The sequence below is a fragment of the Salmo salar genome, chromosome ssa27, assembly GCF_905237065.1.
Source record: "Salmo salar chromosome ssa27, Ssal_v3.1, whole genome shotgun sequence".
NCBI classification, from domain to species: domain Eukaryota; kingdom Metazoa; phylum Chordata; class Actinopteri; order Salmoniformes; family Salmonidae; genus Salmo; species Salmo salar.
In genome coordinates, this window is record NC_059468.1 from 6,713,395 (window position 1) to 6,736,340 (window position 22,946).

Genomic DNA, 22,946 nt, shown 5'->3' on the forward strand with positions numbered 1-22,946 from the left:
TGTATTTGGGGAGTTTCTCTCATTCTTTTCTGCAGATCTTCTCAAGCGGGCTGCTATGTGCCTTTAGCTGAGGAGTGATTACCATAAAGGCCTGATTGGTGGAGTGCTGCAGAGATGGTTGTCCTTCTGGAAGATTCTCCCATCTCCACAGAGGAACTCTAGAGCACTGTCAAAGTAACCATCGAGTTCTTTGTCACCTCCCTGACCAAGTCCCTTCTCCCCGATTGCTCAGTTTGGCCGGGCGCCAGATCGAGGAGGAGTCTTGGTGGTTCCAAACTTCTTCCATTTATTTTTTGGGTACCCTTCCCGAGAACTGTGCCTTGACACAATCCTGTCTGGGAGCTCTACGGGCAATTCCTTTGACCTCAAGGCTTGGTTTTTGCTTTGACATGCACTGTCAACTGTGGAACCTTATAAAGATAGGTGTGTGCTTTTTCAAATTTTGTCCAATCGATTCAATTTACCACAGGTGGACTCTAATTAAGTTGTAGAAACATCTCAAGGATGATCAATGTATACAGGATACACCTGAGCTCAATTTCGGGTCTCATAGCAAAGTGCCTGAATACTTATGTACATAAGGTATTTCTATTTTTATTTGTAATACATTTGCAAAAATTTCTAAAAACCCTTTCTAGCTTTGTGATTGAGACATTGTGTGTAGATTGATGAGGAAAAAATTATTTAATACATAATAATGTAACAAAATGTGGAAAAAGGGAAGGGGTCTGAATACTTTTCGAATACACTTGGAGAGGAAGTCACACCAACAGGGTGATGATAACACCATCATCCTGCCCTTGCCACAGCATCTCCTCTTCGAACGCCACCTTCCCATGCCTCTTGGCTCTCAGAAGAATCCCCACCACCTTGTCAGAGACGCGTACGTATCTATCAAACAGTTCTCTGAAAGTGACGCGGGTCTTCCAATCCAGATCTGGGTCGTTCATAGTCCTGATCACATAGCACATGTCGGCATTCTCACCGTGGATGTGTTGCTCGGGACGTTCGGCTGTTTTGGTGTCCTCCTTGGGGCGTCCGTAACCCTCCTCGCCTTTGTGGAGGCGTAGGGACATGGAGTATTCATAGTCAAAGTCCTCACTGAAGGGGTTGAGCTTCTGGTTGACGGTGTTCGTCGAGGACCAGTTCTGCCAGCGACTTTTTAGATTGCCCACGGCACTGTACTTCTTTGAGAGAGCGTTGATCTTGTTGGCGTCATCCAAGTCCTTTTTGCTCCTGTGAAGAACAATCACCCAAATATTTATCAAAAAAATGACACAATCATCAATCATGGCAACTTTCTTTTCCATTGTAAAGCTCTGAACAAGTTTTGCATTAAACTGGTTTATTTGAGCAAAAAATGTGCTATATCAAGTTGTTTAGGTGTATTTACAGTATCCCTTACATACTTAGGGGAACGTTTAATGAGGGACCGTCATGCACCATCGCTTGTACATGAATGTTAATACAGTCACCATACTGATGCAAAGAACATTGAACTCACACTGAGCTGGAGGGTCTTTTGACCTTCACCCATGACTCAACTTTCCCTTTAGGTGAGATGCTGTCACTATCCCTCTGCATGGCCTCCCTGGATGACCCAGTGCTGTCTGTCTGTCCAGGTTTAGAGATGTCTGTCTGTCCAGGTTTAGAGATGTCTGTCTGTCCAGCATCAGTGCTGTTTGTCTATCCAGGTTTAGTGATGTCTATCTGTCCAGGTTTAGAACTATCTGTCTGTCCAGGAGGTTCATTGCTCTCTGTCTGCCCAGGTTCAGTGCTGTCCATCTGTCCAGGTTTAGAGTTGTCTGTCTGTCCAGGCTTATCTTGGCCGCCCTCCGCTTCAAGGGTCCTTTTCTCCGCCTCAGAGTACCCACTTTCCTCTGGGTCCACGCTACAGGTGTGCCCATCTCCAAATTCTCGTTACATTCCGCTCCTTCTCCTGCTTCCAGCTGAGGGTCAGTTTCGACACTTTGGAGCACTTTCTGTGGAGTGCGAGCGACCCCCTCTTGCTCAGTGTCCTGTCTATCTCCTCCCCTGGCGATGGAGCCTCCATACAAATTAGCTCGGTCAGAAATGTAGTTCCCACACTCCTCTCCTGAACGCCGCTGGTCACAGTCTTCACCACCTGCTTGGTCTTGATCCGGGACTCCCGTATAGAGGCACTAGAGGGGTCTTTATTTTACCCCCCGATTGGGAAGGAGGAGAATTGCTTTGAGACTCCTGCTTGGTAGCTGAAGTGTTGTTCTGAGCAGCAGGTATGTTGTGGCCAGCAGTGGGATCCTGACAGGGACAAACCTTCTTCTGCCAGGTTCCTAATTTAGTGGTGCTTGGTGTCTTTGGTGGTTCGTCCCAAAGCTCTCTTAAGGGGTGAGGAGCCCAGCTGATAGGCTCCTTGGCCAGCTTGTCTTTGATCTCGGACACCCACTTCTGCCAGCTCCGGGTAAGGTTGGACACCATACAGATGGGCCTCCATATACAGTACTGTACAAACTGGTTGAATCAACATGGTTTCCACGTCATAAAAAAAAATGAGATGTTGAAATTATGTCGGTGCCCAGTGGGCAATCAATCAAGTCAAGCTCAGGCTCAAAACAGGTCAGTGACAGACAGAATGACCGTGAGGGTTGGTGCAATACAGAAGAGCATAATTTGATTCAAAAGCATCTGTTAAAGAGATCACCTAGCACAAACACACACAAGAAAAATATTAGCTTACTGCACATGTAAAATTCTGCTCTAACTTGCATGTTTGCTGCAAGGTTCTATTTTCATAAACACAAAGACTTACTGCATTGCCACTTGTACAGATACATGATATCCACACTGTGCATGCAAATATACTATATGGAGTGTGCTGAGGAAAGAAGCTTGGAGCAGCTATGTGTTCAGCTCTCTAGACATAGCCTAATATGATAGTGTACGTGTGTGTGGATGTTTATTTGAATCTCTCTCTGTGTGTGTGTGTGTGTGTGTGTGTGTGTGTGTATGTGTGTGTGTGTGTGTTAGTCTTGTTGTTTGTATGGGTTCAATAAGAGGAGAGGGATATTTTAATAGAATCTGGACCAAGCATACACAGGCCAGCAGACTGGTGAAAGACAGCTGTTGGCAGTCAGTCACACAGTGTGGAAGTGTGACAGTGAACATGAACAGAGATCTCCTGTATAACTCTCAGGTGATTCCGGATACCAGATAACCTCATAGGCAGGTTAGAGCTCTACCTTATGGACAAATATGTTAATTACCTCTGAATCACATTTATTGGGTATAGTCGATTTATGGGTACGATAGGCCTAAAATAGATGACATAGTTAGTTTTTGTATTATTTTCGACTTCTAAATAGGTGTCATATTTCAATCACATGGGGGGAAAATAGTCCTTATCATTTTATTTTGAAAATAAAAAATATTCAGCTAAATTGGATAGAAAGTTTTTACACTTTTTTGGGGAGGTTTTTGGCACTTTAGGGCTGGGACTTGTTTTAGGGAAAACTCCTATAGAAAATATACATTGGTAGTCAGATTAGGATGTAGATGAACTTCCACAGACATCTAACAAATGTCTATGTAAAGTTGATATCTTCAAGAAGCCTTATCAAGACAGTTTAGAGTTTTTAACTAAATTACATTTTTGTGAAAATTGATTGTCTAAAAACATACATTTCAATAAATGAGAACACACCATCCAACAGTATTACTACTGACATCTAGTGACAAAAGTAGGAATGCTTTTTTGCAAATACTTGACAAAATCACCAACGACACTGAACAAAAATATAAAACGCAACATGTAACAATTTCAAAGATTTTACTGAGTTACAGTTCATATAAGGAAATCAGTCAATTTAAATAAATGTTTTAGGCCATACTCTATGAATTTCACATGATGGGAATACAGATATGCATCTGTTGGTCATAGATATCTTCTTAAAAAAAGGTAGGGTGAGAATCAGATAACCTGTCAGTATCTCAAATAATATCAAATAAAATGTTATTGGTCGCATACACATATTTAGCAGATATATTGATGATGTAGCCAAATGCTTGTTGTCCTAGCTCAAACAGTGCAGTAATATCTAACAATAAACACAAAATCTAAAACGCAAAAGAATATATAAGAAATATATGAAGAAATATCGAAATATTAGTATGAGCAATGTCGGAGTCCAGAGTATAAATATATACACTACCGTTCAAAAGTTTGGGGTCACTTAGAAATGTCCTTGTTTTTGAAAGAAAAGCACATTTTTTGTCTATAAAAACAACATCATTGTTAATGTTATAAATGACTATTGTAGCAGCTGGAATATCTACATAGACTTACGGAGGCCTATTATCAGCTGCCATCACTCCTGTGTTCCAATGGCACATTATGTTAGCTAATCCAAGTTTATAATTTTAAAACAGATCATTAGAAACCCCTTTTGCAATTATGTTAGCACAGCTGAAAACTGTTGAAAACTGTTGTTCTCATTAAAGAAGCAATAAAACTGGCCTTCTTTAGACTAGTTGAGTATCTGGAGCATCAGCATTTGTGCATTCGATTACAGGCTCAAAATGACCAGAAACAAAGCACTTTCTTCTGAAACTCATCAGTCTATTCTTGTTCTGAGAAATGAAGACTATTCCATGCGAGAAATTGCCAAGAAACTGAAGGCCAGTTTTAACAGTTTTCAGCTGTGCTAACATAATTGCAAAAGGGATTTCTTACGATCAATTAGCCTTTTAAAATGATAAACTTGGATTAGCTAACACAACATGCCATTGGAACACAGGAGCGATGGTTGCTGATAATGGGCCTCCGTACGCCTATGTAGATATTCCATAAAAAATCAGCCGTTTCCAGCTACAATAGTCATTTCCAACATTAACAATGTCTACACTGCATTTCTAAACAATTTGATGTTATTTTAATGGACAAAAAGTGATTTTCTTTCAAAAACAAGGACATTTCTAAGTGACCTCAAACTTTTGAAAGGTAGTGTATATCTATATCTATATATATGTATCATGAAGCTGGTTGAGAGAATGCCAAGAGTGTGCAAAGCTGTCAACGCAAAGTGTAATCCCGTGGCGCGTTATTCAAATTCCTCAAAAATGCAAAAACTTCAATTTTTCAAACATATGACTATTTTACACCATTTTAAAGATAAGACTCTCGTTAATCTAACCACACTGTCCGATTTCAAAAAGGCTTTACAACGAAAGCAAAACATTAGATTATGTCAGCAGAGTACCCAGCCAGAAATAATCAGACACCCATTTTTCAAGCTAGCATATAATGTCACATAAACCCAAACCACAGCTAAATGTAGCACTAACCTTTGATGATCTTCATCAGATGACAACCCTAGGACATTATGTTATACAATACATGCATGTTTTGTTCAATCAAGTTCATATTTATATCAAAAAACAGCTTTTTCCATTAGCATGTGACTAGCATGTGACTAGCATTCCCACCGAACACTGCCGGTGAATTTACTAAATTACTCACGATAAACGTTCACAAAAAGGATAACAATTATTTTAAGAATTATAGATACAGAACTCCTCTATGCACTCGATATGTCCGATTTTAAAATAGCTTTTCGGTGAAAGCACATTTTGCAATATTCTCAGTAGATAGCCCGGCATCACAGGGCTAGCTATTTAGACACCCAGCAAGTTTAGCACTCATCAAAGTCAGATTTACTATAAGAAAAATGTTATTACCTTTGCTGTCTTTGTCAGAATGCACTCCCAGGACTTCTACTTCAATAACAAATGTTGGTTTGGTTCAAAATAATCCATAGTTATATCCAAACAGCGGCGTTTTGTTCGTGCGTTCAAGACACTATCCGAAAGGGTAAATAAGGGTGACGAGCATGGCGCAATTCGTGACAAAAAAATTCTAAATATTCCATTACCGTACTTCGAAGCATGTCAACCGCTGTTTAAAATCAATTTTTATGCCATTTTTCTCATAAAAAAGCGATAATATTCCGACCGGGAATCTGCGTTTAGGTAAACAGACGAAAGAAAATAAAGCATTCGGTCGACTCGGGCACGCGCCTAAGCCCATAGTACTCTGATCGGCCACTTGCCAAAAGCGATAATGTGTTTCAGCCAGTGGCTGCCTCGATATCGTTCAGCTTTTTCCCGGGCTCTGAGAGCCTATGGGAGCCGTAGGAAGTGTCACGTTATTGCAAAGATCCTCAGTCTTCAATAAAAAGAGCCAAGATTAAACACAACTTGTCAGACAGGCCACTTCCTGCATGGAATCTTCTCAGGTTTTGGCCTGCCATATGAGTTCTGTTATACTCACAGACACCATTCAACCAGTTTTAGAAACTTTAGGGTGTTTTCTATCCAAAGCCAATAATTATATGCATATTCTAGTTACTGGGCAGGAGTAGTAATCAGATTAAATCGGGTACGTTTTTTATCCGGCCGTGTCAATACTGCCCCCTAGCCCTAACAGGTTAACACTTTTTTGGTTACCACATGATTCCATATGTGTTATTTCATAATTTTGATGTCTTCACAATTATTCTACAATGTAGAAAATAGTAAAAATAAAGGAAAACCCTTGAATGAGTAGGTGTGTCTGAACTTTTGACTGGTACTGTATGTATGTATGTATGTATGTATGTATGTATGTATGTATGTATGTATGTATGTATGTATGTATGTACAGTGAGGGAAAAAAGTATTTGATCCCCTGCTGATTTTGTACGTTTGCCCACTGACAAAGAAATGATTCGTTTATAAAACACATGTCAAAAATGTTACAAAGTGATTTGCCTTTTAATGAGGGAAATAAGTATTTGACCCCCTCTCAATCAGAAAGATTTCTGGCTCCCAGGTGTCTTTTATACAGGTAACGAGCTGAGATTAGGAGCACACTCTTAAAGGGAGTGCTCCTAACCGCAGCTTGTTACCTGTATAAAAGACACCTGTCCACAGAAGCAATCAATCAATCAGATTCCAAACTCTCCACCATGGCCAAGACCAAAGAGCTCTCCAAGGATGTCAGGGACAAGATTGTAGACCTACACAAGGCTGGAATGGGCTACAAGACCATCGCCAAGCAGCTTGGTGAGAAGGTGACAACAGTTGGTGCGATTATTCGCAAATGGAAGAAACACAAAAGAACTGTCAATCTCCCTCGGCCTGGGGCGCCATGCAAGATCTCACCTCGTGGAGTTGTAATGATCATGAGAACGGTGAGGAATCAGCCCAGAACTACACGGGAGGATCTTGTCAATGATCTCAAGGCAGCTGGGACCATAGTCACCAAGAAAACAATTGGTAACACACTACGCCGTGAAGGACTGAAATCCTGCAGCGCCCGCAAGGTCCCCCTGCTCAAGAAAGCACATATACATGCCCGTCTGAAGTTTGCCAATGAACATCTGAATGATTCAGAGGACAACTAGGTGAATGGAGCTCTTTGGCATCAACTCAACTCGCTGTGTTTGGAGGAGGAGGAATGCTGCCTATGACCCCAAGAATACCATCCCCACCGTCAAACATGAAGGTGGAAACATTATGCTTTGGGGGTGTTTTTCTGCTAAGGGGACAGGACAACTTCACCGCATCCATGTACCGTCAAATCTTGGGTGAGAACCTCCTTCCCTCAGCCAGGGCATTGAAAATGGGTCGTGGATGGGTATTCCAGCATGACAATGACCCAAAACACACGGCCAAGGCAACAAAAGGAGTGTCTCAAGAAGAAGCACATTAAGGTCCTGGAGTGGCCTAGCCAGTCTCCAGACCTTAATCCCATAGATAATCTGTGGAGGGAGCTGAAGGTTCGAGTTGCCAAACGTCAGCCTCGAAACCTTAATGACTTGGAGAAGATCTGCAAAGAGGAGTGGGACAAAATCCCTCCTGAGATGTGTGCAAACCTGGTGGCCAACTACAAGAAACGTCTGACCTCTGTGATTGCCAACAAGGGTTTTGCCACCAAGTACTAAGTCATGTTTTGCAGAGGGGTCAAATACTTATTTCCCTCATTAAAATGCAAATCAATTTATAACATTTTTGACATGGGTTTTTCTGGATTTTTTTGTTGTTATTCTGTCTCTCACTGTTCAAATAAACCTACCATTAAAGTTATAGACTGATTATTTCTTTGTCAGTGGGCAAACGTACAAAATCAGCAGGGGATCAAATACTTTTCCCCTCACTGTATATGATGGGATGTATAGACTATATGGATAGAATATGTAGTATATCTGAAGAATATTATATGTACAGCAATAGTTAAATAGGATAGGCTTTGACTAGAATACAGTAAATACATATGAAGTGTGTAACATAGTATGTAAACATTATTAAAGTGACCAGTGTTCCATTATTATAGTAACCAGTGTAGGGCCCTCCCGGGTGGCACAGTGGTCTAAGGCAGAGTAGCTAGCTGTGCCACCAGAGACACTGGGTTCGAGCCCAGGCTCTGTCGCAGCCGGCAGCCACTGGGAGGCCCATGGGGTGGCGCACAATTGGCCCAGCGTCGTCTGGGTTAGGGAGGGTTTGGCTGGCAGGGATATCCTTGTCTTGTTGCGCACTAGTGACTCCTGTGGCGCACTAGTGACTCCTGTGGCGGGCTGGGTGCAGTGTGCGCTGACCAGGTTGCTAGGTGTATGGTGTTTCCTCTGACACATTGGTGTTGGGTGGCTGCGTTCTGGGTTGGATGCGTGCTGTCTTAAGAAGCAGTGCGGCTTGGCAAGCTTGGCTTGTGTTTCGGAGGATGCTTGGCTTGTGTTTCGGAGGATGCATGGCTCTTGACCTTTGCCTCTCCCGAGTCTGTGCAGGAGTTCTAGCGATGAGACAAGACTACCAAGAATTGGATACCACAAAAAGGGGGTAAAAAAGTAACCAGTGTATCATGACTATGTGCATAGGGCAACAGCCTCTACGTTGCATGGTAGAGTAACCAAGAGGTAGCTGGCTAGTGACAATGACTAAAGTTCAGGGCATGGTACTGGGCAGGGCCTGGCTAGTGGTGAGTATTTAACAGTACAATGACCTTGAGATATAAGCTGTTTTTCAGTATCTCAGTCCCAGCTTTGATGCACCTGTACTGACCTCACCTTCTAGATGGTAACGGAGTGAACAGGCTGTGGCTTGGGTGGCAGAGGTCCTTGATGAGCTTCTTGGCCTTCCTGTGACACTGGGTGCTGTAGATGTCCTGGAGGGCAGGCAGTGGGCCCCGGTGATGCGATGAGCAGACCACACCACCCTGCGGGTGCGGACAACTGTTGCCGTACCAGGCGGTGACAGCCCGACAGGATGCTGTCAATGTTGCATCTGTAAAAGTTTGTGAGGGTGGAGCCTTCTGCAGGTAGCTGAGTGGTTAGAGTGTTGGGCCAGTAACCGAAAGGTTGCTGGAGAATCCCCAAGCTGACAAGGTAAAAATCTGTCGTTCTGCCCCTGAGCAAGGCTGAAGACATGGATGTCGATTATGGCAGCCCCCCGCACCTCTCTGATTCAGAAAGGCTGGGTTAAATGCAGAAGACACATTTCAGTCGAAGGTATTCAGTTGTACAACTGACTATCCCCCTTTTCACCACACTGTTTTTGTGGTTGGACCATTTCAGATTGTCAGTGATGTGAACGCTGAGGAACTTGAAGCTTTTCACCTTCTCCAATGCGGCCTGTCGATGTGGATGGGGGCATGCTCCCTCTGCTGTCTCCTGAAGATGGGGGCATGCTCTTTTATTTTGTTGACGTTGAGAGAGATGTTGTCTTCCTGGCACCACTCCACCAGGGCCCTCATATCCTCCCTGTAGTCTTTCTCGTCGTCCACACAGTCATGGGTGAACAGGGAGTACAGGAGGGGGCTGAGCATGCACCCCTGTGTTGAGGATAAGCATACAGTACTTTCAGAATCTGGGGGCGGCCGTTCAGGAAGTTCTGGACCCAGTTGCACAGGGCGGGGTTCAGACCCAGGGCCCGAAGCTTAATGATGAGCTTGGAGGGTACTATTGTGTTGAAGGCTGAGCTGCAGTCAATGAACAGCATTATTACATAGATATTCCTCTTGTCCAGGGGATAGGGCAGTGTGGAGTGCGACGGCGATTGCGTCATCTGTGGATCTATTGGGGCGGTGGAGGTGATATGATCTTAACTAGCCTCTCAAAGCACTTCCTGATGACAGAAGTGAGTGCTACAGGTTGATAGTCATTAATTTAAGTTACTTTCGCTTTCTTGGGTACAGGAACAATCGTGAACATCTTAAAGCAAGTGGGTACAACTGACTAGGGTAGAGAGAGATTGAATATGTCTGTAAACACTCCAGCCAGCTGGTCTGAGGACGCGGCTATGGATGCCATCTGTGCGGGCAGCCTTGCGAGGGTTAACACGCTGAAATGTCTTGCTCACGCTGGCCAAGGAGAGCGAGAGCTCACAGTCCATGGGAGCGGTGGTGGCTGTGTCGGCGGCACTGTATTTCCCTCGAAGCATGGTGTGTCCACCACTTGCCTCATGTAGCTCGACACATCTCCTTCACATAGAGTTGATCAGGCTGTTGATCAGGCTGTTAACTGTGGAATCTTGTCCTACTCTTCTTCAATGGCTATGCGAAGTTGCTAGATATTGGCTGGAACTAGGGCTGGGCAATATGGCGAACATATAATATCAAGGTATTTTTCTAATTTTGACAGTATGGCAGTATTTTAATATATTTTATATTTTTGAATAATACAAATTCTAAATGTTCTTTGAGTAGTGCATGACCCTAGGGTGGCAACACATACATTCCAAGTGATTTCAATGGGTCTTTCTCCATTCGGATTGTTTATTCTGTTCAATTAAACTTCAACCAAAAATAATTTGCTGCATTTTCATCCATTTCTGCATTTCCTGCACTTATTTGAGATCATTTCCACACTGCCATGTAGAGCTGCACGATATTTGCGAAAAATGTAGACCTTATTTTTAACCAATTGTTGCATTTACGATTTGACTTGCGATTTATGTCAAAACACTTGCGTGAACTGTTGGAATCATGGAACTAGAATGATTATTATAATTCTGTATTTAGAATATAATAGTGGGCACTTTGATTACAGTATTGTTTGACATGACAACGAATGAAAATGCCAGGGAGGAGTTATTGTGACAGGGTAGGAACCAAAGTGTTGGTGAGTGTTTCCTAAGGGACCCTATAATCTTCGGCTACATTAATATAGGTAACATATTCATGCTTTGGTTTAGAAGTTACTGTTGTAGACACAACATGCTGATTTAGGCCTACACCATCACTGGTATCAGGCTGTATAGCTAGCTACATTGGTTCTGACTCATTACATTTATTAGCTAGCTAGACAGCTAACTAGCATTAGCAGCTAACACGATTTAGTGACAACTTGCTAAGAAAAGACAAACTAGCTTTTTTCAGATATAAGAAACACAAACTAATGGTGGAATTATAGAGTGCTTGTGGATATATATTAAGATGCAAAGTGGAAACAGCATCGTTGTCATCAACATGGTTGCCTGTCCTACATTGACCATGCCGACTGAAGGCCATCAAGAAGTCCCCATGTTGACCATCAACAAATGCACTCCTTTAGTGACAGAGGGATCTGTTTAACAAACCAAACATTCAAATACCGTTATAGAAGGTAAAGTAAAAACCCAAACCGGTCCATGCATCGTTACCAATATATAGTAAAACACGGTATACCGTTCAGTCCTAGCGGGAACTCGGAGCACGCTGTTGTACATGTCGATCCAGAGCATCCCAAATATGCTCAATGGGTGACATGTCTGGTGAGTAGGCAGGCCATGGAAGATCTGGGACATTTTCAGCTTCCAGGAATTGTTTACAGATCCTTGTGGCATGGGACTGTGCTTTATCATGTTGAAACATGAGGTGGTGGTGGCGGATGAATGGCACGACAATGGGCATCAGAATCTCATCACGGTATGTCTGTGCATTCAAATTGCCATCCATAAAATGCAATTTTATTTGTTGTCCGTATGCCTGCCCATACCATAACCCCACCGCTCTGTTCACAACGGTGACATCTGCAAACTGCCCGCCCATATTACGCCATACACGTCTGCCATCTGTCTGGTACAGCTGAAACCGGGATTTATCTGTGAAGAGCACACTTCTCCAGCATGCCAGTGGTCATCAAATGTGAGTATTTGCCCACTGAAGTCGGGTATGACCCACAATTGAGGAGGACCAGCACACAGATGAGCTTCCGTTAAACAGTTTCTGACAGTTTGTGCAGAAATTATTCAGTTGTGCAAACACTCAGTTATGTCAGCTCTCCGGGGAGTTGGTCTCAGATGATCCCGCAGGTGAAGAAGCCAGATGTTGAGGTCCTGGGCTGGCGTGGTTGCACGGGGTCTGCTGTTGTGAGGCCGGTTGGACGTAGTGACAAATTATCTAAAACAACGGTAGAGAAATTCTCTGGCAACATTCCTGCAGTCAACTTGCCAATTGCATGCTCTGTGGCATTGTGTTCTGTGACAAACTGCACATTCTAGAGTGGCATTTTATTGTCCCCATCACAAGGTACACCTGTGTAATGATCATGCTGTTTAATCAGGTTCTTGATATGCCACACCTGTCAGGTGGATGGATTATCTTGGCAAAGGGGAAATGCTCACTAACAGGGATGTAAACAAATTTGTACCAACATTTTAGAGAAATACGCTTCTTGTGCTTACAGAACATTTCTGGGATCTTTAATTTTAGCTCATGAAACATGGGAGCAACACTTTACAATTTGTGTTTATATTGCTGTTCAGTATATATTCATCACACCAAGCAGCAGTTGTTAAGTACTGTAAGTTCAGTAAAACACCAGCAGAGGTCCCCACAAGGTCAGTGTTGAGTCTATACAGCTCTGTAGCACTAGAGAAGAATGCTAGAACATTTGTTCTGTCTCCAGTGGTCAAATAGCCGACAGGAGATTGAGTGGGTGAGTGAGTCAGAGATGGACAAATTAGGTCTATGGTTTATGAAGAGGTAGAGAGACAGATAGGCATGTTGAACTAGAGCTGTAGTTACCTAGCCTGATCCACCATCTTCATCTCGCAAGCTTCCATTGTTTCAGAAAGGTGGATCAGGTTAGTGGTTACCATGTATGTACTCTGACCGGACGCAACCCATCATGCTGCTTGTGCTGTATTATCACAGACTAAAAATATCACCTCACCAGCTTCCCATCCATCAGAGTGTGGTAGCCCATAACCAGAGTGGACCAGGGAAATGAGATTGTTTTCATTCTGGCTTCACTCCATAAAATGGAGTTCCAGGTGTGAATACTATACATTTCTTATTGAAAGTCCATTCCGGTCTGGTCTTTTAGGCCACCTGGACTGGTGGTCCAGACACTGCATCCAGGAAAGCGGAAAGGGGCAGAACAGAGTGAGTGCACCTGCATTTCCTGGTGCGTATCAAAACTAGAGCTGTTAGTCCTCTGTCTTATTTGCCTTTTATTCCTTAGCGTCGGCAGCTATTCGGCGGGGTTGTTTTGGTTGGCTATCGAGATGAATTGTGCGGGATGAGGATCAAAGCTGGTGGTGAAACGACCTCTTAGGCACTCTGTGACCCCTGCGGGTGATGCAGATTTTTTGGGGTGCTTTTAGTGGGCTGCGTATGGATAATACAATGTTCTGTTGTTCTAATCTGCCTCTGATTAACACGACCATTAACTCAGAGCACTGATAAAACATAGATACTTTTAGCCATGTTATCTTGATTGCCTGGAATCTTGTGTGCTGTCCTTAAGAATTGATCAAAGTGAGGTGCGCTGTTTTGGGGAATACAGTATAACGAGATGAGCATACTGCCTAAACCCGAGTCTTTCTTCTCTTGGATGGTACTTTTTTTCTACTCAGAATTTGATGAATGAGGTGTCATTTCCAATGCAGACCGCAACACTAACAACAGTCAAACGTTTTCTGTTGACAAAGTGACGTTGTAAGTAAACTTGAGAAGTAAACTTGGCATTCATTTCTCCTCATGGTTTTTTGATACAACCACACAACATCCTCTCCTATCTCAACAGTGACCCCAAAGACAGAGCCAGACAGCTTCACAAATCTGCCTTGGCCCAGGGACGTAAACAATGTCGGCAAGTTGCTTAAAAAAGGAAAAAAAAACACTCTGTAATCCACTAATACTTCCCAAAGACAGAGGCGAAGTGCATTATTCATTGTGTTTGGCCGTCTCGAACGGCCCTCATAAATAAACAGACAGGACGTTAAATTAGCTGTAGTACAGGCCTGGGGTCAGCGTGGGCCGTCCAGGAAGAGGAGGATATCACATCGTCCCCTGCATGGAGACTCACAGGATGAATGAGTGCGCTCGTGTAGCCAGATCGCATTAAGGGGCTGGAGCAGAGCTAAGGCTCCCTAATTTGAATTTATTGGACATGTCCGTGATAGATTCCCTATTTTAGGGAGGGTGAATAAAGAAAGGGGGAAGAAGAAAGACATAGAGTTTAAAGAAACATGAGGGTTCAGTGTTTTTAAGAGGCAAAATGATGTTAGATGTTAGGAGGGCCTTCTCAGTAAGGAGTAGCTATAAAAACAAGATAACATTTTGTAATCATTTTTCTTAACACCACGGGGCGGTTTCCAGGACAGAGTTTCATTTAAATCAGAACTAGGCGAATTCTGCTTAAATTAATCCAGATTTTAAAAAATGCTTTCTTAGACGTTGCTTAATTTCAGATGAATGAGTTCTAGACTAGGGTGTCCCAGACTAAGGTAAATAAAGATGTGCACTTGGTGCTGACCTGAGGATACTTCAAAAACCAGGAATGGGACACATAAGCATTATGTGGATTTGGAGCGAATCACCTAAACTAAACTATGGATGGAGGTAAAATACCATTTTCAAAGAATTTCAGTAGCTAGGTTTCCATCTAATTGCCGACAGATTTTCAGATTTTCAAGCGAATATTCTGCTACCGTGCGGCAAACGGTACAAAGCATCGGTTCTCAGACCAACAGGCTCAGAGAAAGTTTCTACCCCAAACCATAAGACTGCTAAAATAAAATTTGTACATTTGCGTCATTTAGCCAGCCTGGTCTCATAGACTAAACGTAACATAGACCACTCAAATTATCTCCATTCTTGTGTATTTTATTTTAATTCTTGTGTTACTATTTTATTTCTATTTTTTAAACTCTGCATTGTTGGGAAGGGCTCGTAAACAAGCATTTCACGGTAAAGTCTACACCAGTTGTATTGGGCGCATGTGACAAATACTGTACGATTTGATTTATATTATGGGCTACCTGCTGCAGCAATGTCCAACTGTTTCTCTCTCCTTGAGCAATGGCCCCCTTGTCTTGTACACATTCAGGTGATGCGCGCAAACACAGACGCGCTAAAGTGTCATTTTGATCATTTTGATAAGTTGTTTTTTATTTGATTGATAAAATATTTCAACTCCCCGAAGGCAGCTTGAAAGTAGATGAATTTGTCTCTAGCCTCTTTTACCAATAACATTTGTAGGAGGGGTTTGAAAACTCGCAAAATATAGTGACAAAGTTGGCAACAGATTTTCATCCTGCATCGAAAAAATATGCTAATTATACCACCCAAAGTAACTCAAAGCCCGGCAGATGGTGATATTGAGTCGTTTAATCTTGCCATCCAAAGGGAATGTATGCAGCAGACTATACCCACGTATCCTCTGTGGACGGTTCATACATAAAACATTCTCGAGAACGTGGGAAAGAAATGGGGAAAATATGCTTACTTTCTTTACGAAACACAATTTTTCACCATAATGCAACAGTGGCTAATAGTGCTGAGCGATTAGTGCTTTTTGAGGTTTCATGATGGTAGTGCCCATTACTAAGCATCGCTTATACACATTACTTTAATTGAATAAAACATTTCAGTTGCTAGGTATATTACATTTGTTTTATTTGATGACTTTATTATTTCATTCCAAGTCATCATCTAATCTAGACAGCTGCCGATGCTGTCAGACAAAATCACAATTTGAGTAGTTCTTCAAAGTAAATAAGACATACTTTTATGACTGCTGAATACCAAATGTCAACCACTTAGATCATGTATTTTCAGTAAAGATACCTCGCAAAGTAACTGCTCTCTATCCCTGCTCTCTTCTCTCCCTCTCCTTGTCTGCCCCACACCAGACAAGTAGGTGTGCAATGGATTATGGTCAGTGTAGTTAGTTTCATGCAGAAAACATGATAAATATGTAGAATATTGGCCTGTTGGAAACTATAACTCCCTACTACATTGCACAGTTCGGGCTTGATCTGATTTCTTGCTAGAGAAACTGCACATTGAGCTCACAGATAAACAACCGAACTAAATAGAATTCAAAGAATTAAACCAATGTTGGTCAATTAGTTGTAATCGCTCAGCACTACTCAACACTAGTGACTAATGCTAATCCCAGATGCTGTGTATAGCATTCGGCATTGTGGTGGAAAATGGTGTTTCATAAAGAAAGTAAGCATATTTTCCCTGTTTTAATAACCTAACTTTTACTTCGATATGATGGTTATTACATCAGTATTTGCGCATTAAAGTGTTTCTTGTATAATACATTTTACCATCACAAAAAGACCCCACCTTTTCTAACGTATTTTCTTTTGTCGACATTTGGAAAGTTTACAGACAAATTTGCTGTTTCCTTCAGGCCTGTCATGAGATTTTTAATCCGATGTATTTTACTCGCATATAAAGGTTGGATGGAGACCTGGCTTGTAACCAAGATGTAGCTTCAATAGGATGATCATAGAGTACCACACTATGAGTCATAATACCCATAAAATCGAGCGGTCACACAGGGAAATGGTTAGCGGATCCCATAAGGATCCCCTAACATGATGTCTACTTTGGTGCTAATTAGCATTTTCAAATCTGAGAGTAAATTAGGCCAAATATATTGATAAAAGTCACCATGTCCAAGAGATTTACATGGTTATCAAAACGTCAAGTCAGGGTAAGCCTGAAACACAACTCTTATTTTAAGTGTTTCGAAAAATTAATGGTGGAAAAACGATTGGAACCATTTCCCTGTTTGACCACTAGGTTTTATGGGTATTATGACAACTGAGAGGTGAAATCGCATTTAAATGGCCTGTGTGTGGTTAAAACACAGATATTTTTTTTCCCTTCAATGCAAAACTCTGGCTTTGTTATGACAGAAACTATGAAGATTAGCCTACATCATAACACAAAATTTGGATTATGTTTGCTCAAATGCAATGTGTAAGTACTGTGTCCGGCTTGTGCAATTGCAATATTCGTTACTTTCAGACAGAGAAGGTTGTAGCCTTCATAATACACTACATGAACAAAAGTGGTGGCAAAAGTGGTGGCAACCACACATGCAGAGATCATCCGTTCCCCTACTCTGCGTCTCACAAAGACACAGCGGTTGGAACAAAAATTCTCAAATTTGGACTCATCAGACCAAAATACAGATTTGAAACCAGTCCAATGTCCATTGCTTGTGTTTTTTGGCCCAAGCAAGTCTCTTCTTCTTATTGGTGTCCTTTAGTAGTGGTTTCTTTGCAGCAATTTGACTATGAAGTCCTGATTCACATAGTCTCCTCTGAACAGTTGATGTTGAGATGTGTCTGTTACTTGAACTCTGTGAAGTATTTATTTGGGCCGCAATCTGAGGCTGGTAACTCAAATGAGCGTTTCCTCTGCAGCAGAGGTAACTCTGGGTCTTCCTTTCCTGTGGCAGTCCTCATGAGAGCCAGTTTCATCATAGTGCTTGATGGTTTTTGCGACTGCACTTGAAGAAACTGTGTAAATATTTGTATGAACATAACACGATTCAACAACTGAGACATAAACTGAACAAGTTCCACAGACATGGGACAAACAGATATTGAATAATGTGTCCCTGAACAAAGGGGGGGTCAAAATCAGAAGTAACAGTCAGTTTCTGGTGTGGCCACCAGCTGCATTAAGAACTGCAGTGCATCTCCTCCTCGTGGACTGCACCAGGTTTGCCAGTACTTGCTATGAGATGTTACCCCACTCTTCCATCAAGGCACCTGCAAGTTCCTGTTTCTGGGAGGAATGGCCCTAGCCCTCACCATCCGATCCAACAGGTCCCAGACATGATCAATGGGATTGAGATCCGGGCTCTTCGCTGGCCATGGCAGAACACTGACATTCCTGTCTTGTAGGAAATCATGCACAGAACGAGCACAATGGCAGATGGCATTGTCATGCTGGAGGGTCATGTCAGGATGAGCCTGCAGGAAGGGTACCACATGAGGGAGGAGGATGTCATCCCTGTAACGCACAGCGTTGCGACAACAAGCTCAGTCCGATGATGCTGTGACACACCGCCCCAGACCATGACGGAGACTCCACCTCCAAATCGATCCCGCTCCAGAGTACAGGCCTCGGTGTAACGCTCATTCCTTCTACAATAAACGCGAATCCAACCATCACCCCTGGTGAGACAAAACTGCGACTCGTCAGTGAAGAGCACTTTTTGCCAGTCCTGTCTGGTCCAGCGACGGTGGGTTTATGCCCATAGGCAACGTTGTTGCCGGTGATGTCTGGTGAGGACCTGCCTTACAACAGGCCTACAAGCCCTCAGTCCAGCCTCTCTCAGCCTATTGCGGACAGTCTGAGCACTGATGAAGGGATTGTGCATTCCTGGTGTAACTCGGGCAGTTGATGTTGCCATCCTGTACCTGTCCCGCAGGTGTGATGTTTGGATGTACCGATCCTGTGCAGGTGTTGTTACAAGTGGTCTGCAACTGCATGGATGATCAGCTGTCCGTCCTGTCTCTCTGTAGGGCTGTCTTAGGTGTCTCACAGTACGGACATTGCAATTTATTGTCCTGGCCACATCTGCAGTCCTCATGCCTCCTTGCAGCATGCCTAAGGCACGTTCACGCAGATGAGCAGGGACCCTGGGCATCTTTCTTTTGGTGTTTTTCAGAGTCAGTAGAAAGGCCTCTTTAGTGTCCTAAGTTTTCATAACTGTGAGCTTATTTGCCTACCGTCTGTAAGCTGTTAGTGTCTTAACAACCGTTCCACAGGTGCATGTTCATTAATTGTTCATTGAGCAAGCATGGGAAACAGTGTTTATACCCTTTACAATTAAGTTCTGTGAAGTTATTTGGATTTTTACAAATTATATTTGAAAGACAGGTTCCTGAAAAAGGGGCATTTCTTTTTTTGCTGAGTTTCGGTCCTGGATGGCAGGATGCTTGGCCCCAGTGAGGTACTGGGCCATACGCACTACTCTCTGTAGTGCCTTACGGTCAGATGGTCAGATGCCAATCAGTTGCCATACCAGGCGGTGATGCAACCGGTCAGGATACTCTCGACGGTGCAGCTGTAGAACTTTTTGAGGATCTGGGGACCCATGCCAAATCATTGTTCCTTGGCTGAGATGGGAGAACAGTCTCTACAGCACTTCACCAATCTGGGCTTTATGGGCCTGAATGCAAAGTGCTATGTCTGGAGAAAACCAGGAAAAGCTCATCGCCCGTTTAACACCATCTCTACCGTGAAGCATGGTGGTGGCAGCATCACGCAATGGGTATGCTTTTCAGCGGGACTGGGAGACTGTTAAGGATAGAGAGAACAATGAATGGAGCCAAATACAGGCAAATCCTTGATGAGAACCTGATTCAAAGTGCCAACAACAGACTGGGGCAAAGATTTATGTTCCAACAGGACAATTATCCCAGGCATATAGCTAAAGCAGCGCTGGAATGGCTTCATTTCAAGAATGTGAATGTCCTGGAGTGGCCCAGCAAAAGCCCAGACTTGAATTCCATTTCTACATGTATTTTTTACTTAGTCATTATGGGGTATTGTGTGTAGATTGGTGAGCAAAAGAAATGTCAAGGGGTAAAGAATACTTTCCGAAGGCACGGTTTACCTAAGATATCCTCAAATGTAGCCGCTACGTGATTTATGTTAGGTTGCTTTGACGGAGTGCAGTGTCTCTCCAGCAGCGCCCGGGGCATGGACAAGTGTTTTACACAACCCCATGTGCTACATTCACCCCCAAAACTTACTCCACAGCAATAAGCTGAGCACAACTGCACATCCGAGTCACTGGCACCATCTGTAAAGGACGTCAAGCTGATTGCTTAGCGTGTCCCGCTTCGGCTCATACCAAGGCTCAAACCCAGGACCTCCTCTTTGCTAGCACATGTGACCACCCTTCCATAGCACCTTACCAGTTGTACCACATGAAAAACTAGCTACTGTATTCAGCGCCGCAAGTAGGGACACTTCAGTCTCAAGAGAAAGTTTCACACATCTCCATGTGCTACATAACCAGTTTATGGGCAAGGTATAACAGCAATCCATGCTTTGGTTTTCATGTCCAAATCATCCTAAAGCAGGGAAGCATGGATTGCTGAGGGAAATGTATGTATTCATAATTGATTAGTCTTATCATTCAGTGATGGGGTCATCATATTTTGTAGCTTAAACAAGTTATAACCACATTTGTATGAAAAAAACAGAACCCCCTGTTTTATATTTATTAATACTAAACATTTTTGAATATTAAAACATACAATATACTTACAGTGAAGCCGCTCAACCTCTACATTACATTCAGTCATCTGGCTCCCGAATGGCGCAGCAGTCTAAGGCACTGCAAATAAAATAATAATCGAACAGACTCCATCCAGAGCGACCAGTTTGTAATCTAGTGGCTACTTGATGTTACTGACCGAACCCTGGTTGTAGGAACCAATCTCTCGTGACAGCATTTTCAAATCAGGCAACCCCATATGGTTTCGTGATCCCAAGTTTGGGAAACCCTGTCCTAAAGTATCTAAAATTGATTGTGTAGCTCAACAAAGTCACAGATGATTTTGACATGATACGTGTAAAATGCTAGTATAGGTACCATGACTTAGATGGGATTTGTGCCACAAATGCAACAATGCCTGGGAAAACAAACCCAAAGCATGGATTGCTGTCATCCCTTTTCCATAGACTGCTTACAGGGTAAGAACACCAATATGTCAGCTTGTAATTTGGGTGAATTATCCCTATAAGCCTTGGTTTTGATCAATCAGCATTGGTTTTGACCTCAAAATACTTTTAAAACTAATATTATTCCACGTTCTAAAAAGTAAATTCTAAATCGAGCATGAGCAATTGCAATCCACCATTTGCAAAGCATTGCATCTCTGCCAAAAGCAACCAGCCAGAGCCGCAAAGCAGAGATAATGGTGAAATTTTCTATACCGTAACATTTTCTATAGCTTTCTATACCGTCTCTGACATGGTGTGTTTAATTTTGGTGACTCTCACAATAAACCAGGGATGCTTTTGTCAATTTCTCAACTCAATTACACCTACTACACGACTATTGTCTTTATCCTCTTTACTGTACACAGTAGACTGTAACTTACTGGGTGAATTGTGGATTGTGCTATTTTTGTTAATGTCACATCTGAGATAAAAAAAAAATAAAAAAAATCAATGAGAAACTTTGGGCTTTTATGACAACTACAGATCTCTAGATAACTGATTAAAATATGGCCTATATAATCAGAAATCATTGTGTTTGATTTATATGCTGAAAATGTTTTTTCTTATGTGGCAATTTGGTCAAGTGAACTTGAACTTTTCCAATGTAATACTTCAATCAATCAATCAATCAATCAATCTATCAATCAATAAAATGTATTTATTAAGCCCTTTTTGCATCTGCCGATGTCACAAAGTGCTATACATAAACCCAGCCTAAAACCCCAAACAGCAAGCAATGCAGATGTAGAAGCACGGTGGCTAGGAAAAACTCCCTAGAAAGCCAGGAACCTAGGAAGAAACCTAGAGAGGAACCAGGCTCTGAGGGGTGGCCAGTCCTCTTCTGGCTGTGCTGGGTGGAGATTATAACAGTACATGGCCAAGATGTTCAAACATTCATAGATGACCAGCAGGGTCAGATAATAATAATCACAGTGGTTGTAGAGGGTGCAACCGGTCAGCACCTCAGGAGTAAATGTAATTTGGCTTTTCATAGCTGATCAGTTTGAGTTAGAGAGAGAGAGCTTAAATTCACACAGGACACCGGTGTATGGGTACTGTATGACACCTGATAAAGGGCCCTGGGCCCTTGTCTGCTACGTTATTAAGCCTTATGTGCCTCAAGGTACGAAGAGGATTAAGTAAGTACGCCTTGCTGTACTGGTTCTCATCACTACGGCTACACTTAAGCAGTTGTCGTCCCCCAAGTTCTAAGGATAGATATCATTGGAAAGTAATGGTCAACTGAAAAAGGCTCTGTTTCAGTCATTTGTTTGTCCAGAGGAGAGAAAGGAATGGTTTGAATGTGGTTGTAAGGCTTTGGCAGCCTCGCTCCTTTAGTGCGTCAGTCCCGGGTCTTGTTGGTTGTCCTCTGTGAGTGTGTTCCCGTGGTAGTGTTCTGTGCTCAACAGCCTAATTCGTTTTTAATTGGGGCATGAGGTTGTCTTTGGATGAGGGGCTTCTCCTTTGTAATATGGGGTCTTGTAAAGAGGTGTTGCTCTGGGCATGTGATTCTTTGTCAACCATCACACCTCGTTATCTGCGGCCACGCCAGGGTCTCTGTCAGGTCCAGAGCATTTCATAATCAGCCGCATGCTTTTCATCCTTCATGTCCACACGTGCAGCACATATATAATTTTTTATTGAGTTGGAGAGAGCCATATAATTCAAAACACAATCCAATAGTTTTATATCTACATCGATGTGTAATAGATTTTGAAATGTACAGAGTCACTTGAAAGTTTTCACCTAGCAACACTTACATTTTCATTTCCCCCCCATACGAGTTTGGTGTTTGGTATTTTTTTCGGATCCCCATTAGCTGTTGCAAAAGCAGCAGCTACTCTTCCTGGCGTCCACACAAAACATGGAACGTGACATAATACAGAACATTAATAGACAAGAACACCTCAAGGACAGAACTACACCAAAAAATATTTTTTAAAGGTACACGTATCCTACA

General features: G+C 42.6%; 1 protein-coding gene across 1 annotated transcript; it reads right to left on the bottom strand.

The window, feature by feature from the left end:
* Positions 1–761: 761 nt before the first annotated feature.
* On the bottom strand, positions 762–2,457 carry abrab (actin binding Rho activating protein b). Its single transcript, XM_014177102.2, has 4 exons — positions 2,296–2,457; positions 1,925–2,146; positions 1,505–1,614; positions 762–1,236 (listed from the first exon to the last, which is right to left on the bottom strand). Exons 1-4 carry the CDS (start codon positions 2,455–2,457, stop codon positions 762–764), a joined length of 969 nt encoding a protein of 322 aa, XP_014032577.2.
* Positions 2,458–22,946: the final 20,489 nt, after the last annotated feature.

Bases quoted from the DNA above. Each gene is read 5' to 3' on its own strand.
- abrab (XM_014177102.2), bottom strand. From the start codon at position 2,457: ATGGTGTCCAACCTTACCCGGAGCTGGCAGAAGTGGGTGTCCGAGATC. The intron at 2,147-2,295 runs GTTTGTCCCTGT...TCTATACGGGAG, and splicing joins TAGGAACCTGGCAGAAGAAG to TCCCGGATCAAGACCAAGCA. The intron at 1,615-1,924 runs GTAACGAGAATT...AAACCTGGACAG, and splicing joins AGCAGGAGAAGGAGCGGAAT to ACAGACAGCACTGGGTCATC.